The sequence below is a fragment of the Narcine bancroftii genome, chromosome 10 (assembly GCF_036971445.1).
Source record: "Narcine bancroftii isolate sNarBan1 chromosome 10, sNarBan1.hap1, whole genome shotgun sequence".
In the NCBI taxonomy this organism is placed as follows: domain Eukaryota; kingdom Metazoa; phylum Chordata; class Chondrichthyes; order Torpediniformes; family Narcinidae; genus Narcine; species Narcine bancroftii.
The window spans coordinates 77973549-77996765 of NC_091478.1; the positions used below are offsets into that span (position 1 = coordinate 77973549).

Sequence of the window (23217 nt, forward strand, 5' to 3'; positions counted from 1 at the left end):
CTCCATGTGGTATGCCGAGAGATCCTGAGTTCCTCGAGCAAAGCCTTCCTTGGTGTGTTAACTGATGTTCCATTTCTAAAGCAGGTGGCCAGGGTCAAAAGAGATGAAGCCATACAGCCTCAAGAGGCCATTCAATTCAATAAGTTCATGGTGGATCTTGACCCAGGCCTTAGCTCCACTTTCCTGCCTATTCCCCAAATGTCCAAAAATTTGAACACATTTAATAACCCTGTCTCAAGAACTCCTTGGCATACAGAATACCAAAGGTTCATGGCTTTCGGGGGGGGGGGGGGTGGTGGAAAGAACTGCAGTCTTCAAGGCAAGATTCTTTATTTGGACACAAAGTCCTCTGGTTCCAAATACCTTCTCAAGAGGAAACATCCTCTCAGTAACCACCACTCCTGCACGTTTTTTTAGAAACACAATTCATTCTTCTAAATGTTAACAAGTGCAGGCGCAACCTACTCAGCCTTTCCTCATTTACATTTACCCCATTCACTCAAAAAATCACCTGGGTAACCCATTCTGAGCCAATTCCATTGCACGCATCTCTCTCCTAAAATGAGGCAACCAGAAATGCAATGCTCCTGGCACAGTCCCATTGAAGACCTGGTAGTGTTGGAGCAAGATTCCAAATTTTGCTGATCATCTTATAATAAGAACCAACATTCTGTTGTCCACCCCGTTACTTGCTGTGCCTACTGGCTATCTTCTTGTTATTCCTGTGTGGTGATCCCAGCTCCCTCGGCACTGTTCTACCATCTCTCTCCATTTATGCAATAATCTGTTTTTCTATTCTTCCTATCAAAATGCTCGCTTACTTAACCCACCCATTTTCAGCCAAACTGATTTTACATCTAGCAAGATCATGTCTTGGCTCTGAACTGATCTCATCCTTTATTAACAAAGCTATCCGAGAACTTACACAGGACTATCCAGTTCTCAGATATGGTCATCTTCCAACCATGCATTTGTATTTGTATTTTTTTAAATCTTTGCCATCTCTCACTGCAAACATTATATGTATTTCAGATAGTTCTGCCTTTTTCACATTTCCCTGCTGTAATCCAATTTACACTCTATACCCTCAAATTACTGCACACTTTCCTTTTTATTTAATCAATTCTAAACTTTCTTTCTACTGAATCCTCTGTTCACCACTGTTCTGATTAATTTTTAACTACAACTCCAGTAGTTCAATTGGAAAGTATTCTGGCTGGTTGCATCACGGCCTGGTTTGGCAATTTAAGTGCCCAGGAAGGCAGAGGTCTGCAGAATGTAGCAAACATGACCAGAACCACCACTGACTCTGACCTCCCATCCCTGCAGACATCTATGTGAGATGCTTCCTCAGGAAGGCAGCCAATACCATAAAGGACCCTCCATCACCTTGGTCACACCCTCCTCACTGGGCAGAAAGAACTTCAATTATCATCCAATTGCACAAGAACAACCTGATGAAAAAGTGATCTCCAGTCCTCAGTGGAAAGCATGCAAACAGACAACCAGACATAACACAAATACATATGCATGGCAAATATACACATATAAAAATAAATATTCTTTACTAAATAGGAGAGTCTCTGACAGTTAGCGTGAGCAGTTCATTTAGTCATTCAATATTCTCATTGCCCGTGGGAAGAAGCTGTTCCTCAGCCTGGTGGTGCTGGCTCTGATATTCCTGCATCTCTTCCCCGATGGGAGCAGCTGTGCAGAGTGGAAGGGGTCTTCCACAATTCTGCGCGTCCTCCTCAGCCAACAATCCTGGTAGATCACGTCGATGAGGGGGACCCCAGTGATCCCTTCTGCTACTCTTTTTGTCCTGTGGATTGACCTTTGATCCACTTCTCTACAGCCACCGTTCCACACCATGATGCAGCCAGCCAGGACGCTCTCGGTATAACTCCTGAAGAAGGTTTGACATGATGGTGGCTGGCAGTCTTGCCCGCTTTAGTCTACTCAAGAAGTGAACTCACTGTTGCACCTTCCTGTCAAGCGAGAAGGTGTGCATTTACAGAAGCCTGAAATCCAGCACCTCGAGGATCAAGCAGTTAATTTTTAATGGTTATCAGACTCATGAACAGTACCTTGGTACAATAATCATGAACTGTATGCAAAACAATATCAGGACTATTGCAAGTCACTTATTTGCTCTACAAGTAATGTGAATATATATGAGCTATCAGTAATTTAATTAGCTTACATATTATTGTATTTTTCTTTATAACTACCTGTTCAGCTGCAGCACACAAGAATTTTGGTGCATAGGTACATTGTAGAATATGTCTGACAATAAATATTATAAATGATCGTTTAGCAGATCCCAGCACAAATCAACTGAAGTTTCTCCCAATGGAACTGGTCTGTCTCCTCCCAGAAAAGTTTTCCCACACCAATCTTTTTGATACACATTTTAATCTTGTCATTCAGCACACAGGCTTAGGACAGCATCCAGAGATTACAAATTAACCTCATCACTTTGTACATACTATCTGTGGATCCAATGGAGGAACAGACAGCCCAAAGCTCACTAGACAAAATAACTTTCATTCATGCGACATCCAACCACACCATTATAAATGGCATCAAAACTATTTTACCCAGCAGCTTCCCCAGATGTGCCCAATCTATCAACATACGGCACTTCCTGTTCTGCACCACATCCTGTTGGCCTTTACTGATTCGGTTTCTTCACTGCAGCAGACAAAAACCACACCTTGATTTGGTCTGCATTACTGCAAACCTCATTTATCTTAAAATGCACCATTTAACCTTGCCATCGTTGACGCAGAGTTTATGGACTACATGTAATCATGTAAATTTGAATGTACATTAGCTTTGCAGCCATCTTCAGGAGACTGCTCAATCCCATGAAACCTTATGCCAATTTAAACACTACATGGTTAAACTTCAGATCAACTGTTATCATTAAACAAAAGTCAGGATCTGTTAACAAAACAGGAATGTAACAGATGGGAATGTAAAAAAATATTAACTGAAGGATCGGAAAGCAGTTTTGGTAAAACGCATCTTCAACATCAAGAGGCATAAATGGTATAAAGATCACTGAACAGTTGTTACCAAAATTTTCAACAGCCTTTACATTTGGAATGGACGTGGGACAAACCGTTCACTGAGTGCCTATGGACAAGCATCCAAACTCAAAACCAGTCCATCCTTTGATGTACAGATGATGAAAACTTGCAAGAGAACAGTTGTCAAAACACCCGCATTTCAAGGCCACCACAAAATGTGGCTTCTTTCATTACTTTGCCATCATCAAAAAACAACAAAGGTTTTCAATCTCATCAAGAGCAGACAAGAGTAAATAATAAAAACCTTCTCGGGTCAGTCAAAGCAAAACTCTCAGGTGTTGCTTTCACCCTGAAGCATAAATGAAAGCACAAGAACATCTGAGCTGGGTAAACAAGAAAATCTGCAGATGTTGGGGGTCTGATGCAGTAAAGCAAAAGCTCTGGAGAAACTCAGCAGGTCCCACAGCATCCATGGAAAATAAAAGGCAGTCAACATTTCAGCCTGAGCCCTTCTCACGGGCGTCAAGAATCAGACGCCTGAATAAAAAGATTGGGGTAGGCAATCTTTCTTAGCCCTCTGCCCTTTTTCCCCTTTCACCTCTCTTCTCGCCACCTGCCTGTATCCACCTTTTACAGTAAAATCCCTAAAACCCAGACTGTTCAGGGATTAGGTTGGTCCAGATTTTCAATTTTTCAGGCAGTTCGTCTGTGGTGCTTACGCCATGCACGCACGCAAACGCCAAGAATTTGAGACGTCCGATTCCCAGCATCTGGATTTTCGGACTTTTACTGAACCTCCTACCCCTCCCTGACATTTTTTTTGTTATATAGGCGTATTCCTGATTTTTAGAAGTTTTTAAAAAAAATTTATTTAAAAATATGGAACGCTTCACGAATTTGCGTGTCATCCTTGCGCAGGGCCCATGCTAATCTTCTCTGTATCGTTCCAATTTTAGTATATGTGCTGCTGAAGTGAGCACCTGATTTTTAGAACTCTTGAAGAAGGGCTCAAGCCCGAAACATCAACTGCCTTTTTACTTTCTATGGATGCTGCATGACCTGCTGAGTTTCTCCAGCACTTTTGTGCACTGAACATCTCAGCTAGATGTTTGGTTGTCCTTTTCTTTCTTACCTTACTGACGTGAAATTCCAATCGGCGAATAAACCTTTCAATTGACTTGTTTTGCTGCCACGAAAAGGAAATAAAGACAAAGTTAAATTTAGCTGGCAGGTGTTTGTTAAGAAATAAATCTGTGATGCATTTACGTGCTTCTTAGTCCAATATTTTATACACACTTCTCTGAACACAAATCAATAAACTTGAAAGAGCATCCACAATTCATGTACAACTCAAAAATCAAATATGCAGTCGTTCATCAAGTACAAGCAGATTTTCACAGAGTTATTGATTTGTTTTGTTACATGACTGCAGAAAACAAATTGCAATTAAAAAGTAAAATCTGCAGACGCTATGATTTTTGTTTTGTGTGGGCAATTGTGAAAGTTTCCTAAATGAAGTTAGTCCTAAAAGGGGGAAGGGGAAATGTGTGAACAGTTAACCACTGGATAGGACAAGGATAGGAAAGGTTCGAGGGGTATGGGCTATGCACAGGAAAATGGGAGCAGCTCAGGTAGCCAACAAGTTGGAACCCAAGGGCTTATTTCCATGCTGTACAGATCAATTTCTTTCTGACTCTAAAAGTTCAGGAGCCCTTTTAGAGAGACAGGAAATTTAAAAAAAGAAAATACTTGAAATACTCAGCAAGTCAGGGAGCGTCTGTGGAAAGATGCTTCCAATCAGAATTCATAGTTCCTAACAGCAGTTGATCTGAGCCAGAGTAGCCATATGAATAATGCAACTGGAACCAAGATGAACGCAAAAAACATGGAACAACCACCTCAATGTCACAGAATGGTTCTTGTGGGCCTTTTGGACTATGCACAGTTTTTCCAGCTTCTGCCTTGGACTACAGACAATCCCCGACTTACAACTGTAATTGTGACCGAGTCGTAACTCGGGGGCCTCGGGCTGCTGCGGGGAGCAGGACCACGGTATACAGTACTTTTGAAACAAAATATGTACTTGTACAGTATTTTTAATAAAGATTTTTTTTAAATTTTGTCATTTGTCCAGCTGGACATAACTCACATAGGTTGAAAGTTGAGGACTACCTGTATTACAAAGCAAGGTTGTTTGGAATCATCCACTTGTATCAGCTTTATCATTCTCATAAGACAAAGTAGAAAAAGGTCCTCCAGAGTGAGCTTTTATTCATGATGATTGCTGCCCTTATAACCCACAAACGAAACCCAGGCCAGCAAGAGTTCCTCCAGCATTTCGGTCGGTCTTTACGGCAATTTGTTTATTCCCTTTCAAGAGCTTGCCAGGCATTTTTGCTCACCATGAGCATCAAGAAAATGATTCCTCAAGTGAAGGGATCATCACTGAGAACCAACTGACAGTTGTTCAAAGATTCACCCGCCAAAGGTGCCGCAGTAACCACCCATCTTTTCACTGGACAAACTCTTGTTTTCATTGCAGAAGAGCAGACAACCCCAGTGTGGAACTCTAAACTCACCAGCAAGGTCAAAATTCTACAGTACAAAGCTTGTGCACCCAGCACGCTCAGATACGGCAGGAAAACTCAGCTAAAGCATGCACACTGTAAACATCCAGCAAAGCTGTCTGTGCCACATAGTCCCAAACAAGCAGCAAGTTCAAGTCACCTCTGCAGGAGGTGATTGAAAGGGCAAATCTCCCAGGTGTGACACCTACGCTCTAACAGTGACAAACCTTCCAGTCTTGGAAGGTGGTCACATCCGAAGGGTATATTGGGAAGAACCGGATGCTCAGTTAAAAAAGAACTTTCAAGCGACAGAAAATCATTTTAAATTGGTCCTAATCTTGGAGAAGGCCCGGTAAATGACAAAATAAGTGGAACCAACAGGGTGTCAAAGAAATCAGCTCCTAGCCAGAAGAGAAAAGCTTCCAAACTGCCCAATTTTGACACACTTTCAAACTTTCATCCACAGCTGCAGCTCTTAGAGAGGGCGAGTTAGCCACATGAGTTACTGTCAGCCATTTGCACCTTCAGCTACAATCATCTATAGCCTCTATAGATGAAAGAAGGCCAACAGTCAAGTTAGCAGTGCAATGTAATACTACAGTTCTTACCTTGTCAAGATCATATTGAAATCCCTGAAAAAAATAAAACAAGAGTTTTAATGTGCCCTCTGGAAATAACTTCTGAAAAGTAGCCAAAGGCAACTAGACATCATTTCTCTATTCATGTAAACATAAATACAGTTGGCAAACTTTGCCCGTACATTTTTTTTTGCAACCAGCTGACTTGCATGAAGGATACAAATATTTAGACATTGCAATGTCCAGCATTGATATGTGAGTATAATCTCCTCATGACAAGTGCCAATATTAATGAGAGAATAAGCAACGAAATACAATTCTTTCTAAATTCTGTTTGAACCCATTGTTAAACACACAATGGCAAGAATGTCATAATTTAACTCTAACCACATGGGGATCCTAACTCCCCACAAATTTTGATCAGGAAGACTCAGTCGATATAGAAAGAGCATTTTATTGCAATGCCAGAATTGACTTGAACAAATCTTTAACCCATCATCCTGCACATCAGCTACCAACCTGCAGCCAATTACAGATATAACCCAAGCAAGGATCCTTACCAGTCTGGAGTTCCTTTTCATATCTTTGAGCTGAGCTGTTAAATTATCACGTTCCACCTGATGAACTTGTAAGTATGCACTGTAAATATACAAGCACAGCTTTCGGTTAGAGCCATCAGGACCATACGAGACAAATATAAGTTTTAGTACTGCACCCGCAAACAATAGCGGCTGGAAATGGTGTCTACTTGAAAACGATCACTGACCATTCCAGCTTACAGATCAAATAAAAATGTAAGCATCTCTTATTGATTTACACTCCAGTCCCTCAGATTTACCGTTAATTACCTACTTCTGCCAGCTGCTATTATTAGTCACCAGATCAGGCAGGCAGCAGTGGAGATGCAGAAATAATGTTCGAGGTCGATCACTTTACATAAGGAAATTTTTTTTAATGCAAAGTCAATATCAACTCCATTGTGGTCTCTACCGATATGGCTTGACTCGTTGAGTATTTCCAGGAGCTGATTTCCCCTCAAATTTTCACCATTTGTAGTATTTTGAATTTGGCATTCAGTGGTTTGATTTGGGTTATCAATAATAAATGTCTCTTTCATTAAATTCTGAGAGAATTCCAAAAAGCATGCCGAATTATTTTCCAAATCCACGAAGGACTGTGCATTTCTTGCCACACCATTCTTTATAACAGTAGTAAACACCCCATCATAAATTTTAACCATCTGATGTGTTTGCATCTCTTAATCCCTTTGATCATCAGGGAATTTATTCTGAAAACAAATCTCTCATCAGATGTGAAAATATTGACTAACAAGTGTACAAACATGCTGTTTAAATTCTCAATGTCCTTCTCATCAGCTGCACCAGATTCCCTCACTCACCTAGACACCAGAGGCACTATTGCAGCAGCCAATTTACATGGCAACCCACTCCACTTGGGGATGTGGGAGGATGTCATAACAGCCGGAGGAAACCCATGCAGTCACAGGCAGATCGTGCACACTCCATAGGGAGAGTACCAGAGGTTAGGATTGATCTCTGGCACTGTAAGGCAGTAGCTGTGCTACTGTACTGCCTACAATGGCGGAGGAGACACAAATCAAAACCTTGCTGCTGAGCTCCCTCCTTTGAACCTTTATTCATTACTGTGTCCGGCAAATGACTCAACAGAAAATGGCTCAGATAATTCCCATTTCAGGTTGAAAATCAAAATATGGAAAGCCACTTGAATCAATGGATGAAACAAACATAATAAATTCCTTCAACTCAAAATAGAACATGGATCAATATTCGTTTCAGTCAGAATAAGACAAGTTGAGTGTTCCCAAGTGCCTTGCCTATTACAAGTTATTTAAATGAGCCAAGGGATTCAAATCAATCACCCTGCCAACTTCTAGCCTTCCATTGTAACCTCTCTTCAGTAAACACCGACAAATCTCTGGCAAGTGACCGACCGCTTCTCCTACAATAATTATGTCCCCCAGTTACTCAACTTCCCCAAAAGAGGGTCTGTAGCCAAAAGTATGGCTTTAAGTTAAAAAGAGAAAAATGTCAGTTTGGTGTGAAGGAAATCACCTTTCTGGGAGATAAACTGTGGAGCCAGACAAGAGTAAGGTGAAAGCAATTTTAGAAATGCCCAGACCCGCTGACAAAAAAGGCATATTGAGAGTGCTGGGAATGATCAATTTCATTGGTAAATTCATACCAAACCAGTCTTCCAAAACAACGTACCTAAGGAAGCTGTTACAAAACAAATGTGAATTCAAATGAACAGACATCCACGAGGAAGAATGGGGATGACTGAAGACCATTTTAACTACAGAACCAGTACTTTTGTCATTCTTCGACACATCCAAAAGGACAAAAATATCTACGGTTGCTTCAAAAGATAGAAGAAAATCAGAGGTCAATAGCAGACGCATCAAGGACGATGACAACATCTGAATGATGATATGCACAGATCGAGAAAGAGTGTCTAGGTTTGGTATATGGACTCGAGAAATTCCACATTTATGTGTATGGTCTACCAACATTCATGGCAGAGACAGACCACAGCCATCAATAGTCACAATCAAGAAAAATCTCAGTGAAATGTCACGGAGAATCCAAAGACTGCTGACGAAGCTATAATGTTATGACTTTCAATTGATGAACACACCAGGGAAATTTATTGTGTTAGATGATGTGTTATCCTGGGCAGTGAAGCACACAGTGAGAATTCCACAGAGACAGATGTGAATCTCCACGTGAACCTGATCACTGAATCTCTTCCCATATCAGACATGAAATCCATGCAGATCGCAGCTGAAACAGAAAAGGACACAGTTCCACAGAAGGCCATCAAGAATCTGAATGAAGGATGGCCTAGAGGTGAACGTCAGCCATACTTCAACGTCCGAGCTGACCTGAGTGTTGTCAATGGGCTTCTACTCAGAGCAGAATTAACATTCCTCAATCACTGTGACAAGAGATGGTGAAAAGGGTAAATGAGGGGAACCTTGGAATAAAAAACATAAGAAGGCAGAACTGCTGTTTATTGGGCAGGGATAAATGCTGACGTTGACAGAATGGTTTCAAGCTGTGAGACCTGTTTGAAACATCACGCAAAGCAGACAAAAGAAACCATGGCAATAAATGAAGTACCAGCGGAACCATGGCAGAAAGTTGGGACTGATTTGTTCCACGTGGATGGAAAGAATTAGTTGCTGGTTATTGACCATCTATCGAACTATCGAACACTGCAGGAACAGACAGATGCAGAAGATCCAGCCTGTACAGCAGCAGAGGAAGCTCTCACAGACCCGACACAAGCACCTGCGTTAAGAAGATCCACACGCATTATCAAGGCACCTGACAGGCTGAATCTGGAAAAGAAAAAAGAACTGCACATTTAAAAAGTTTGTGCTGCTAATGTTTGTGTTGAACTTAAATTGAATTGAATACTGTGTTATGTTGTTAAAAGAAAAGGGGATGTAATAATAGAGTGCTGGTGATCCTCCTGACCACTGGAGGGAATCAGAGACTAGTTTGTGACAGCTTGGGTTGGATTCAAGATGGTTGTCTCCACACAGTCATGAGTTCTTTAGCTAATCAAATGTAGTCGCTTTAAAAGAACCCAAGTTTCTTTATTACAATAAAAGAAACATCACAATGGGCAGAGCAGTTCCTTTACTACATAATGACACATGCTGACAGGATATATATCTGTCAGAGCTGTGATGGGATGCTACTGACATGCCAAATTTCCCCAGTCTTCTGAAGACACAGGTGGACCAGAACAGTTCACTGGAGAAGTTTTCGGCAAGAACTGTCTGCAATCTCCATCACCAATGATATGAACCCAGGAGGGAGCTTCATCCCTCCTCTGGAAGTCTATAATCAGCTCTTGGGTCTTACTGCCATTGAGGGAGAGGTTGCTGACCACTTGGTCCTCTATCTCCCTTATGTAATCGGCTTCATAATTGTTAAAGATCTAATCTACAGCAGTGGTGTGCAGATAACTGAGTACACCGACAGCCTTTGCAGCGAGTGCCCCAGTGTTAAGGAGCATTGTGGAGCTCTCTGATTGCACCTGTGGGATGGAAAGTCATGGATCCAATTGCAGAGGGAGTGTTTGAGGCTGAGGTCACGTAGCTGGGCAATTAGATTGTTTGGTATGGTGTTGAAATCAGATAAACTAATGTTGTGGACAGATCAGTATCCTCTCAAGATATTGTATTCAAATCACCTAGAAAAGAACTGTTATTCTATGTAAAAACTACAATGTGTAATTAAAGGATTCAGGTTACTTTTTTGGGAAAAAGTGAATGGATAAATCATAAAGTTTAACAAATATTTAAAGTTGAGCTCTTGGAAGTATGTAACCACTGATTATGTGTGATTGAATAGCCATGCCATTACAAAGGCTGTTTACAGATTGCCTCTGCACAACAAAGAGGGAGAATATTTGGGTGGAATTTTTTCCATTCAGCAGCCAGTAAATTAAAACACTCAGCTGTTGTCACTTTGTTTGTGCTACAAAGTACTTCCACGACCCTACAGTGGTGATTGTTCAAATGCCTTCAAAGCAGAGGCGGTGAGTCCTTAACGCATTTAAATTTTAAAACAAAGTGCAGCTCATTATTTTTAATTACCTCCACGCATTCCAACTGAACTGCTTTGGTTGCTCAAGATTGTTTACCAATTGCTGGCAAGTTACAGGAGGGAAGGTGGTCAGTAGCATTTGTTAACATGGCAACTTAGTTAATAATTGGAAGCCTAGTTTTTATGGGGCTCACAAAACTAACAAATAATTTTAGCATCGAACAGAGAAGAGTTTTGCCAGGTCCATTGCTGGATTCAATGTAAACCATTAAAGAAACTACAGCATTTCATTATTCTGTTGGTCTCAAAAACTCTTTTGAGATATCAAGAACAAACTGCAGACAAATGAAACACGTAGCAGCAATTATGTAAATGTCCCAAAAGCAAATGTTTCACTTATTAATGTTGTCACATTGTTTAAATATCATTTCAACATACACTCACCTGCCCATACACTCCCTCCACAATCCACAGATGCATGCGCGCACTCACACACAGAGAGACACATAAACACCCACCCACAGATGCATAGACAGACAGACACTCACAGGTGCACACACACTCACAGACACACATGTGAAACCTCCTTACTTTAGGCCCTTTCTCAAAGCTTCATAAACCTCATCCAACCGTTGAGGCTGCGGGTTCTTGGGTGGAAGTGACTTATGAGAAATGTTGAACATTTTGCCGGCTCGAGAGGGGGTCTTCCGCTGTGTTGTTGGTGTGCTAAACACCTTTAGTTTCCTGCATGATAAAGGTATCGTGATATCATTTAACGTGTTCAGAACGAGCACGACAAAAAAAAACAATAAAATAAAATAAAATACACGTCATCAAACTGATCGCTATGAAGTGACATTCCTCAAAATTAGTAATCAAACTTGGGTCCAACTCCAAAAGATCGGTTTAACAAAAAAAAACAATAAAATAAAATAAAATACACGTCATCAAACTGATCGCTATGAAGTGACATTCCTCAAAATTAGTAATCAAACTTGGGTCCAACTCCAAAAGATCGGTTTAATTATGTTAATAATAAGTGTGAAGACCAGACATGGTCTGATTTAATATTACGAAAGAACTACAATCATTGCATCTTGATGCAAAAACTGCAGAGGAGGAAGACAGATGTGGAAACACCTGTGGAGGGGAGAGACAAATTGAAACCTTCATCTGAACTGTAACAAATTGAGTCATTGGGCTACATAGCAGAGAAACAGGCCCATACTGCCAACTTGACCATGTGGCGTATCTGAGCTATGTGTGCTTGGCTCACATCCCTCTAAACCAGTGGTTTTCAAACTTTTTCTTTCCACTCACATTCCACTTTAAATAATCCTTACGTCATCAGTGCTCTGTGATTAGTAAAGGATTACTTAAGGTGGTATGTGAGTGGGGAAAAGGTTGAGAATCACTGTTCTAGACCCAATTGCTATTTTTTAAATAATTTTTTTATTTTTCACACTATGAACCATATCAACCAAAATATGTACCAACATTTCTCATTAAATTTACACAGTGGTCTTTTCTCTGCTTTTTTCCACTTTCCCTCCCTCCCCTCTACCCACCCCCCTCCAAAACCCATAAATATTCAACATATACAATACAATAAAACCATAAAACAATATTTTCACACAAAGGAAAATATAGACCCAATTGCTTGAGAAAAATGGTCATTGGCCCAGTTCCTTTGGATTTATGAAACTGTGCACATTACAAGTCAATGAGTTACGATTAAACCAGTGATTTTCAAACTTTTCTTTCCACCCACGTACCACTTTAAGTAATCCCTATGCCATAGGTGCTCAGTGGTTAGTAAAGGATTACTTACCTACCTCACTGACAAAAGACAAAGGAGGAAAAACCCAACACCCAACCCCGACCATTTTCCCTTGCAACCGCTGCAACCGTGCCTGCCTGTCCCGCATCAGATTTGTCAGTCACCAACGAGCCTGCAGCAGGCGTGGACATACCCCTCCATAAATCTTCGTCCGCGAAGCCAAGCCAAAGAAAAGAAAAGATGTGGGTGGGAAGAAAAAGTTTGAAAACCACTGGTTTTCAATGCACCTTTCTTATCCAATGTACCTGTCAAAAAATATTTTAAATCTCTTATTTGTACCTGTCTTTCCAGATTCGTCAGGAAACTCGTTCCATCACCCTCTCTGGAAAAGTTACCCCTCAGGTCCTTTTTAAATCTATCCTCTTACACCTTAAGTGACTTCGGTGACAGCACAAGAGTGTTCACCTGGTGATCCAGTCACTAAGTCCCTCTCTACCATTACACTTTCACCACCTCCTTCTCTTGCCCATTTCTTTGTCTCCCATTCTGTCAACAATTTAGCTGCAAGATAGATGATCAAAACTTCTTAACCTGATCCTTTCTTTCTTGGAGATGACATTTCCTGCATGTTTCTTGCTATTTCTATTTTAGATTTAGCCTTTTCTTTTCCCCAGTTGTGTTCCTGTTAATCTTATGCAGGTGGTCCTCGACTTAAGATGGATTATGTTCTGATGAACCCATCATAAGTGGAAAAATTGTATATCAAAATAGTATACAATACCGCACCTACCAAACATCATAGCGTAGCCTACCTTAAACGTGCTCAGAACACTCATCATAACCTTTGTCTTTTGTCAGTGAGGTAGGTAAGCAATCCTTTCCTAATCACTGAGCACCTATGGCATAGGGATTACTTAAAGTGGTATGTGGGTGGAAAGAAAAGTTTGAAAACCACTGTTTTAATCGTTCCTGATTGACTCATTATGTGCACAGTTTCATAAATCCAAAGGAACTGGGCCCAATGACCATTTTTCTCAAGCAATTGGGTCTATATTTTCCTTTGTGTGAAAATATTGTTTTATGGTTTTATCTAAAATAAAGCCTATATAATAATTACTGGTAAACGTTAAATACCTTTTATTCCACACTGGGGGAAAAAAAAACAATTTTTAACTATAAAATATTGCGATAACTATAATCGCAACATTTTCAAACCCCCCCCCTACGGTGCTTCTCCTATCCCTGGAGATGATACGAAGATCATCGTCAGTGGCTCAGCAATCTCCTCCTTCGCTTCCCTCAGTAGCTTAGGGATAATCTCATCTGGTCCTGGCATCTTACCCAAGTTCACATTTTCCACTATTCTATGAGCTCTTATTTTCCCAAATAATCTTTGATGAGGAACTTTCTGGAGAAGAAATTAGCACTGCAAACATCCATTCCTTTTTGCTCAGGGTGTGTAATTTCATCAAGGAAATGCACACTTCCAAAAAAAAAAAGTGCCTTGCATTTCTCTGGCAGTTAAACAACGAGGGACAGGCCGATGCTTTGAAAGGCACTGTGGAAGCAGGACCATTTCTTTGTTCGTCTTCAGCCCAGAAAGTTTCCTCCTGGCATGGCTCACTTACCACGCAAGGAGAGAGCCTGATGGGAAGAGGTGGCCTTTCATACCAAAGGGATGTAGGATAGCAGCTACAATGCCCAACATTTTACCACTTCAGGTGTCCTGTTGATCTGGGTAGGTTCAGAGATTCAGGCAGATCAGAACTCTTTCTGTGCCCTTACAGAGCAAGACCATAATGGGTCAATACCTTGACACATAGAGTCCTCAAAGGACTTCTACTTTAAGCAAAATGAAAGCATTACAACTCAGGTTGCGCCAACGACCCCTTTCGAAAGGACAAAAGGTGTGTTGCGTTTACAAAATTCACTAACCTGAATGTTTTGTCCTGTGGCGAATTGACTCCAGCAAAAGACTGACTCCTAGTAATTCCAGTGAAGAAACTGCGGCGCATTGGCCGCACCGACAGAGACATCGGGAACAGGATCCTGGCTCACAGCCCTGAGGAAAGAGATGGTCAGCAATGAATACCCATCACACAGGTTTACAATGCCAAAAACATTACCAATGCTTCATTTTTTCCAGAAGGAGTAGAAATCTGCAGCTAGTTTCATAATTACTAATTAGCCACACAGGTTCAAACAAAAGGCGATTAGACCATGCACTGTCGCTTCATGCTCAGGAAGACTACTGTGCATCACGGATTTCAGGCTCTTCTATATAAATGCAGGGTATATTATCCAAACAACTTCAATAAACAAGATAGCTGTGCTCCATGCTGATGGAGAGCAAGTTAACCGTTTGAAATGCCAATTATTTCTGAGCGAGAGCACGGTTCCCTTTTTGTTGCATAATCACACAACATTCACATTAATTCAACACAAGCTTCAAGTTTGCTTTATAGTACCAGTGGATTGAGCGGCATTAAATACATTACCAACTCTGTGAGTCTCTCTTTGGCTTGGCTTCGCGGACGAAGATTTATGGAGGGGGTAAAGTAGTGATGAACCAAAACCATTCTATCATCAAACAAGTGGTGAGGTTGAATGACCAGATCTCAGCAGCAGTAATTACGTATAGGGTACTATTTTAAACATTGCTCTTAATCAGACACAGTAAACAGCCTTCAACAATGTACAAAGTTCAAATGAGAGCTTCTCCAATACCACAGATGCTACCTTACTTTCTCTTCTTTTGTGAATGTATTTATTTTTAAAATGCAATTCGCAGCAATATTTGCACCTGTGACATTGCCGCAGAACAACAGATTTCGCGGCACGTTCCTAACAATAAATTCTGATTCTACTGATCTAACATGACAGATCAATTCATCGGGCTGGAATTCTTCTGGCAAGCTCTTTACAACTGGCAGAGTGTACCAAAAATGGGAAAATGTAGAAGAACACTGCTGATCTCCAATGAATTTACAAGACTGATCAGGTTTCCAGCTGCCCGTCACTTCAGTTCTCCAAAATGTTCCTACCCTTCTACCTTTAGCCTATTACCACTATTGCAAAGATGCACCACAAATTCAAACTGGATGGCGTTAATATCAATTTCTCTGGTTTTAGTTACCCCCCCACCCCCACCACCATCCACCCCCGTCTGTTACAACACCTGCGACCAAGATTCGAATCCCTCGCTGTCTGGAAGGAATCAAATATACGAGGGGTGTAGGTTAATTGAGTGGCATGGGCTTGTGGGCTGAAAGGGCCTGTAACCGTGCTTTATCTCAACATTTAAAAAAAACTTTTTAAACAAAAGGCCCCTTCTACACCACACATGGTTGGAAGTTCACGATGAGACCCTGGAAGACATGAATCACTTCTCCAATCTCAAGAACAGTTTCACAGCAAAGCCAAGCATTGCAGATGAAATCCTTCTTTCTTTCTTTGGCTTGGCTTCGCGGACGAAGATTTATGGAGGGGGTAAATGTCCATGTCAGCTGCAGGCTCGTTTGTGGCTGACAAGTCCGATGCGGGACAGGCAGACAAGGTTGCAGCGGTTGCAGGGGAAAATTGGTTGGTTGGGGTTGGGTGTTGGGTTTTTCCTCCTTTGCCTTTTGTCAGTGAGGTGGGCTCTGCGGTCTTCTTCAAAGGAGGTTGCTGCCTGGCGAACTGTGAGGCGCCAAGATGCACGGTTTGAGGCGATATCAGACCACTGGCGGTGGTCAATGTGGCAGGCACCAAGAGATTTCTTTAGGCAGTCCTTGTACCTTTTCTTTGGTGCACCTCTGTCACGGTGGCCAATGGAGAGCTCGCCATATAACACGATCTTGGGAAGGCGATGGTCCTCCATTCTGGAGACGTGACCCACCCAGCGCAGCTGGATCTTCAGCAGATGAAATCCACCATCATCTTTAATGTACGAGGACAACCTTTGGTCAATCAGCCAAAGGATATTTGAAGATCAAAATTCAGGACTGGCAGAAAATTCACATTCTTCTAGGCAGCATCGACACCTGTCCTATCACACTTCTGACCGTCGATCTGCCGACAGCAGGCAACACAAGAAAAGGATCAACTTGGCCTTTGCTAAAACAGGGAAAATAAACCAATGTCAAGGCCCTCTCCCAGGCTGATATCCCAACACCAAGGTCTTAGTTATTACTCTGTCAACTCCACTGGGCAAGCCACAGCTGCATGACCAATGCCAACATTTTATAGAGATGAAAAGTATCAGGCTCAAAAACAAGGACATGCTCAAAACAACATTGGGGGGCAGGGTTAGTGCAACGCTATTTTAGCGCCAGCAACCCCGGCTGAACCTGGCGCTGTCTTTACAGAGTTTGTACGTTCTCCCCATGTCTGCATGGGTCCTCTGGTTTCCTCCCACTGTTCAAAACGTTAATTGGGCGTAATTTGGGCGGTGTGGGCCGAAGGGCCAGTTACCGTGCTGGATGTCTAAATTTTTTTTTATATTTAAAAAAAATTTACATTTTGAAAAAATTTAAAAAGATACTCAGTATGAGATTTTTGACAATTCTTCTGAGCAGGAGAGGCCTCAATGACACAAAGCTATGAGAATATTAATAGTAGCAGAGTGCCTCTGAGGGAATGTGGATGTAATCCAAAATAAGAAATTGCCAGGAAGTTTCCAATGCTTCCTGAAGCTGAACAGAAGCGAAGGCTCAAAGGAGATATAAAAGAGGCTACCAAATTTATTTTTCAGAAGGACTAACAAATTTAAATCGAAATACCCTTAGTCTAGGAATAATGATGAAAAGTACTCGGCTTTGTTTGCAGGAGTATTGGATTCCAACTGTGCTTTTGTGTTTGGATCAGATCTTGTGTTTCCACTCAACAAACTAACCACATAGACCCATGAGACAAGCAATGCCTGACATTTAAAGAATTAATACATAGTTTACAACACATAATCCATCAAGGCACAAAAACCCAATAGGAAAAGTGATCTGACCGTACTTAACAAGTCAAGCAGTGCGTTCCATCAAAGAAAAAGGATGAAAGGACAAATTAACTACAAGGAATGGGCAATTTTCAGAATGCAAAGACAAACCAAGATACAGATGAGAAAGGGGAAGTGCGATGCAAAAGTAATCTAGCAAGAGGCATGACAATGAACCTTACAAGTTTTTAGTCAATAATGGCAGGGCAGAGATATTAAATCTCAAAATGGTGTCTAGAGGTGAATATTTCAGATCCCGAATTATTGTGGATTACTCCAGAAATCTTGATTGACAAAGGATTCCTCGAGTAGGAAAGCTGCACATCATGCGTAATTTGGGGGGAAAAAAATAAAAACGAAATTTGAGAATTTCAAACCACATCTGTATGTAGGAAATTACTCGACACCATGGACAGAATGATCAAGCACCTTGAAAATGCTCATGTCTGACAGCAAGCACGAAATTGCAAAGAATAAAACACAACTAATGAAATAGATTACATGCTTCAAGGATGTGGTTAAAGAATCAGGGTGGATGGAGATTGTCCTTGGAACTTATTTCTATCGTACTGCAGAAGGCACTTGAAAAAGCACCTTAAAAGAGGTTTACAGTTGATTATGTCAGAAGAAAATTATTGACTTATCTGTGACACTGGGGTATGATCGCAAGGATCATCCGCAAGTTGGTAGGATTTACCAAGTGGTCACCCACAAGGATCTGTGTGGAACCACAACATCTCACCATGTGAATAAACCACTGACAAGATAGTTTGGAAGTCTAGGTATCCAGTTTGTCAATGACAGAGCGACAATGTAAGCAGAGTAGAAGGACGCACAAAATTATAGGGCTTTTGAATGATTGCATGAACAAAACTTCTGGAAATAGTGAAAGTAAATGAGAAGTCGCACGCTCCTTCAAGAGGGAAAGCTTCAAGAATGTTACTGGAAGACAGGTGCATTAAGGATTCTCCAATCACTTTATGTATCAAAGCAGAAATATACAGTCCGACAAGGGATGAAGGACAACTCAGGAGGGGAAGGGGAGATTGGGGATAAATAAGATAGAAATAGGAGAATAAGGAAAATGTTGGATGTTGTAGGAATGTTGTCATAAAGAGTTGAAAATAAGAAAACAGAAATGGAAAAGGAGGAAAGGTAATGATGGAAAAACGGAAAGAGAAGATAAACAAAATATAAAAGGGCTACGCTGAACTATATGACTTTAAATATTAATGGAATACATAACCAAATTAAAAGGAAGAAACTACTAAATTTAAATGAATAAATGTATTCCATTAGAAAAAATAACATATAGGTTAAGAAATAATATTGAAATATTCGCACAAGTATAGGAGCCTTACATTAAATACAATAGCGAAAACCTACCGGGGACAAACATTACCTAAGTTGATGGAAGGAGAAGGAAAGAAAAGAATGGACTCAGTAGAATTTCTGGTGTATTTTTGTTGAATGACAACATTGTCTGACTGGCTTAATGCAACCTAGATTGTATACCTAAAATGGATGAGAGGGGGGGGGTGGGGGGGGTGGCTTGGGAGGAGGGGGGGGGGAGAAAAAGTCATTGTATATGTGTGAAAAAGAAATAGTGTATATCATGGCTAATGTGATTTATGGTGTGAAAAATAAAAAATTTTTAAAAAAAGCAGAAATATACATATATAGCATCACATACAACTCCGAGATTTCATTTCCTGTGGGCATTTGCAGAATATTTACTTTTTGTTTGTGCAAACTGTACTCAAGAAAAAGATACAGGTACAAAAGAAAGAAATGTAAACAAACTGACTGTACAAATATAGAAAAACTAACATTCAAGTCATAAATAATGAGTCCCTGATAGAGTTTGTCTTTGAGGAGTCTGATGGTGGAAGGGAAGCAGCTGCTCCTGGTGGTGCGAGTCTTGTGGCACCTACACCTCTTTCCTGATGGCAGCAGCGAGAACAGAGCGTGTGGTGGGTGGTGTGGATCTTTGATGATTGCTCCTGCTTTTCGACAGCGGAGTTCCATACAGATTTTGTCAATGGTGGGGAGAGTTTTGCCTGTGATGTACTGGGCTGGGACCACTATACCTTGAAGGGCTTTCCACTCTGAGGTATTGGTGCACCCATACCAGACTGGTCAGGATATTTTCCACTAAACATCTGCCAAGGTTTCACACCATTCTTTGTGATTCTTTTTCAACCACTAGTTTAGTCATAACTGCAGAATATGACCAGCTCCGAGCACCATATTTTAGGAAATATGAAGTTTTAGGAAGGGTGCAGAATTAATTGCCAAAACAATTCCAGGGATGATAAACTGAAGGAACTTGATAAGAATATTTTAATTTCTGGAAGGTCCATGGGTGGAAGGGGTCATGTAGCACTAATCCCAGTTTTAATGGAAGGTCATTAGAATAGAGCAGGCCCTTCAGCCCACAATGATGTGCTGACATGTGGAAACCTGCTCCACAACCTTAATCCTTCCCTCTCCCAGATATTGTCTGAGCTGCTGAATGCCTCCAGCATGATTTCATTTTATTTCAGGTTTACTGCATCTGCATTTTTTCTACTTTTAGAATAAACATGATTGGCATCAGAACTGATGTTAATTCGAGGATAAACAAAACGTAATATGCTTGGAATTCACTGGCAGGAGAACGATATAACGGTGAAGCTGAATTAAGTATTTGAAAGGGCAAGAGGGAGAGGAATGAAAAGCCACACTAGCTGTGTTCCCCTTACAGAGAGCCATAAGACTTGAGGGGCCACACGGACTCTTGGTATAATGTGGCCATTCTGTTCAAAATCAAGGGCTGAATGGCCTCCATCTTCCCAATGTTTTTAATGTCACAGTCTGACTGAGAATCCCCCCTTCAATCACATCTGTTGCACATTTGGTGTGTGCGACTAGATTGTTAAGGTCTCACATAGCAGCCAGATCTTACTTTTAAAGGGGGAAACTAGTAGACAGTAAAAATCAGCTATGCTGCCAGTGAAGAGTGAATGTTGGGAAGGCGATAGAACGTGAGGGAAGGACTATACGGTTCAAAGTAGTCTCCTTGTGACTTTGTGCTTGATGGAACTCCAAGTCAGGACAAATTCCACACACATGAAAACCACTGCATAAACCTAAAAAAAAGTAACCTGGAAAACATTCAAAATATTCAACTGGGGAGTTGGCAGAAGTGAATTCATAACTCATTTTAGGAATAAGTTACAGATTTCACAACTTCATAAGAATGTACAGTCACCAAGAGTTCAGCAGAATGCACAAACTATTTCCATAGTAAAATGCTACAGCATTACTTCTTAATTAATTTGTTAAAGGTCTCGCATTAACTCCCTGTTGTAGTCCAAGGTAGAATGCAGACTGTATGTAGGACCATTTACCACAATGCCTAGAGACTTTAGCCCCATACAGGCTCTGTCACCCTCCTGTCTGCCAGAGCAGGCTGATGAGCGACCTGGTCCTCAAACCAACTCTCGCTGGTTCAGGGCAGAGTTGGGATGTTTAGCAGTATGGTCAGTGGAATGGATAAGGAGCTGAGAGCCCCCAAAATCTTTCCTTTGGGATCATAGGGAAATGGCCGTCAAGGGTGGAACTGAGGCACAACTCATAGGGACGTTGCCTCATAGCTGTCTGCTCGAAGTTTCCGCACATTCTCTTCAGGATCATGTGGATTTCCTTCAGTTGCTCTGCTTTCCTGCCACCTCTCATTGATCGGCAGGGTGGTAGGTTAAAATTAATCACTGTAAGTTTCCCTTTGTATCTGAGTGAGTGATTGATGCTGGGGTGAGGGAGGACAAGGGAGTTAATGGATATGTGGAGAGATTTAAGCAAGGTTAGCGGCAAGAGTAAAACACGAAAGCCCGCAAAACCTCGAAGCTGGAGAAACTCAGCAGGTCAAACAGTGCACTTTATAGAGCAAAGATAGATACATAACCGACATTTTGGGCTTAAGCCCTTCATCAAGGTATGGAACAAAAGTGTGGGCAGGCACCTGAACAAAATGTCTGAACAAGAACACAAGATTAGTGGGAATGGGTGTTCGATGGTCAGTGCAATTTTAGTGGGCTGATGGGCTGGTTTTGCAGTTGTACAGCTTTGCAAAAATTACTCTCGGAAGCTGATATTGATTCAGTCTATCTTCACTTCAAACAGTAGAGTTTAAAAAAATGGAAACTAAAAGTGAAGAAGGAAATGATAGCATTTGAAGAGGCCCCGGCAAATCAGATGTCAAACCATCTAGATTTCTAAAAGTTAGAGAAAGGATCATCAGATGATTACAGAACAATGTCAAGGAGACAGCAATAACATTTGATTGTCATGAAGCCCTGGTTAGACCCCTTCTGGAGCCCAGAAGTCAGTTCTGGCCTCCACGCTTCAGTCAAAACACATTGGCCTTGGAGGGACTGCAGCACAGTTTTACCAAAATCTGGCCTGGACTCCAAAGAACAAATTACCATTAGAGATGACACAACTGAAAAATAAAAAATTTAAAAAAAAAAAAAAGATGACACAACTGGTTTGTATTCCCAGGAAAGTTTCATGATTCACTCAGGCTTACCATTATTGAGAGCTGGTAAGGAGAAACTTTTTGGTTATGGAGTCTAGGATGAAGGACAGGGTCTAAATTTTCAGGCAGGTCTTTCATGAGACTGAAAAGCATTTCAACATGCAAAGGGGAGTCGAGACATCAATTGCTGTTTGTAGCTTTAAACCATGCGAGTGACAGATTTTTGTGGAACAAAAGTGTTAAGGGATTATCAGACTATTATAGGACTCATAAGACATGTCTCTCCGCAAGCGATGAGACAAATGATGGTGCTGCTCTCATTATCTTATTATTCACCAGCTTGTTGCTGGATGTGCCCCATGTTTTAATATTATTATAATGTATTTCCTGTTAACGGGCCTCTCAAGACTATGCTGGGACTCTAGACAAATTGCATCAATCTAATTCACCCATTCTCCTGCAATCCATTCTCTCACACATATCCACTGCTGCCACCCCTACCCTAATTTCCCTTCCATCCAGGGCAATTCATAGCAGCCATTTAAGCCAACAACCACAATGTTTTTGGGACAGGGGATGAAACCAGAGGACCCTCGGGAAAACCCCGAGCATCACAGCAAAAATGTACAAACTCCAAAGTAAAGCCTCAGAGGTCAAAATTATTGAAGATCTGAGACAGCGAGCACTTTAATATAATGCACTTCAAAATTATGCCATTGGTAATAAGAGGTTCCGTGATGTCAAGGAAATAAATGCATCTGGTCCATGAATCCTGCAGCAAAAGTCTGATAATATCTCAGTACAGCTGTGTGCGCAAGGAAAATGAAATAGTTGCATCATGTTTTGTTTTCATATTACTTACACTTGTTTTTGATTTCCTGACCAATCCTTTTGAAGATCTAAAAGCTGAGTAACTGAAGCACATGAGCACAGAAGAGCTATTCTCCATATTATTGTCATGCCTGTTACATCAACTCAAAAGACTCTCTACCTCGACCTTGACAAACAAAACCCAAATATTGTTCCACATTTCTTTCCTTCAAAATCTCCAATTCCTTCACATCCATTTATGTCTAAAAAGGGCAAGAAATCACTTGGGGGGGGGGGGGGGAGGGGTGTGTGGCTAGGACTATAATTCAAAACTTATTGAATTAGAGTTATTGACCTG

At 41.1% G+C, this 23217-nt stretch overlaps 1 protein-coding gene and 1 non-coding gene across 5 annotated transcripts in view; both read right to left on the bottom strand.

Annotated features, from left to right (window-relative positions):
• The window catches only part of ripor1 (RHO family interacting cell polarization regulator 1), a 134512-nt gene that overhangs the window by 77316 nt on the left and 33979 nt on the right, over positions 1 to 23217 (bottom strand). For all 4 annotated transcript variants that reach the window (XM_069901504.1, XM_069901505.1, XM_069901506.1 and 1 more), the window contains exons 2-6: positions 14497 to 14623; positions 11373 to 11525; positions 6741 to 6819; positions 6211 to 6234; positions 4168 to 4221 (exon numbers count right to left, since the gene is read on the bottom strand). In XM_069901504.1, coding sequence (XP_069757605.1) covers positions 4168 to 4221; positions 6211 to 6234; positions 6741 to 6819; positions 11373 to 11525; positions 14497 to 14597 — 411 coding nt within the window. In that variant the 5' untranslated portion in view covers positions 14598 to 14623. The remainder of the gene's footprint in view (positions 1 to 4167; positions 4222 to 6210; positions 6235 to 6740; positions 6820 to 11372; positions 11526 to 14496; positions 14624 to 23217) is intronic.
• On the bottom strand, positions 3909 to 4015 carry LOC138745120 (U6 spliceosomal RNA). The gene has a single exon (XR_011346049.1). It is a non-coding gene; the product is annotated as a U6 spliceosomal RNA (small nuclear RNA).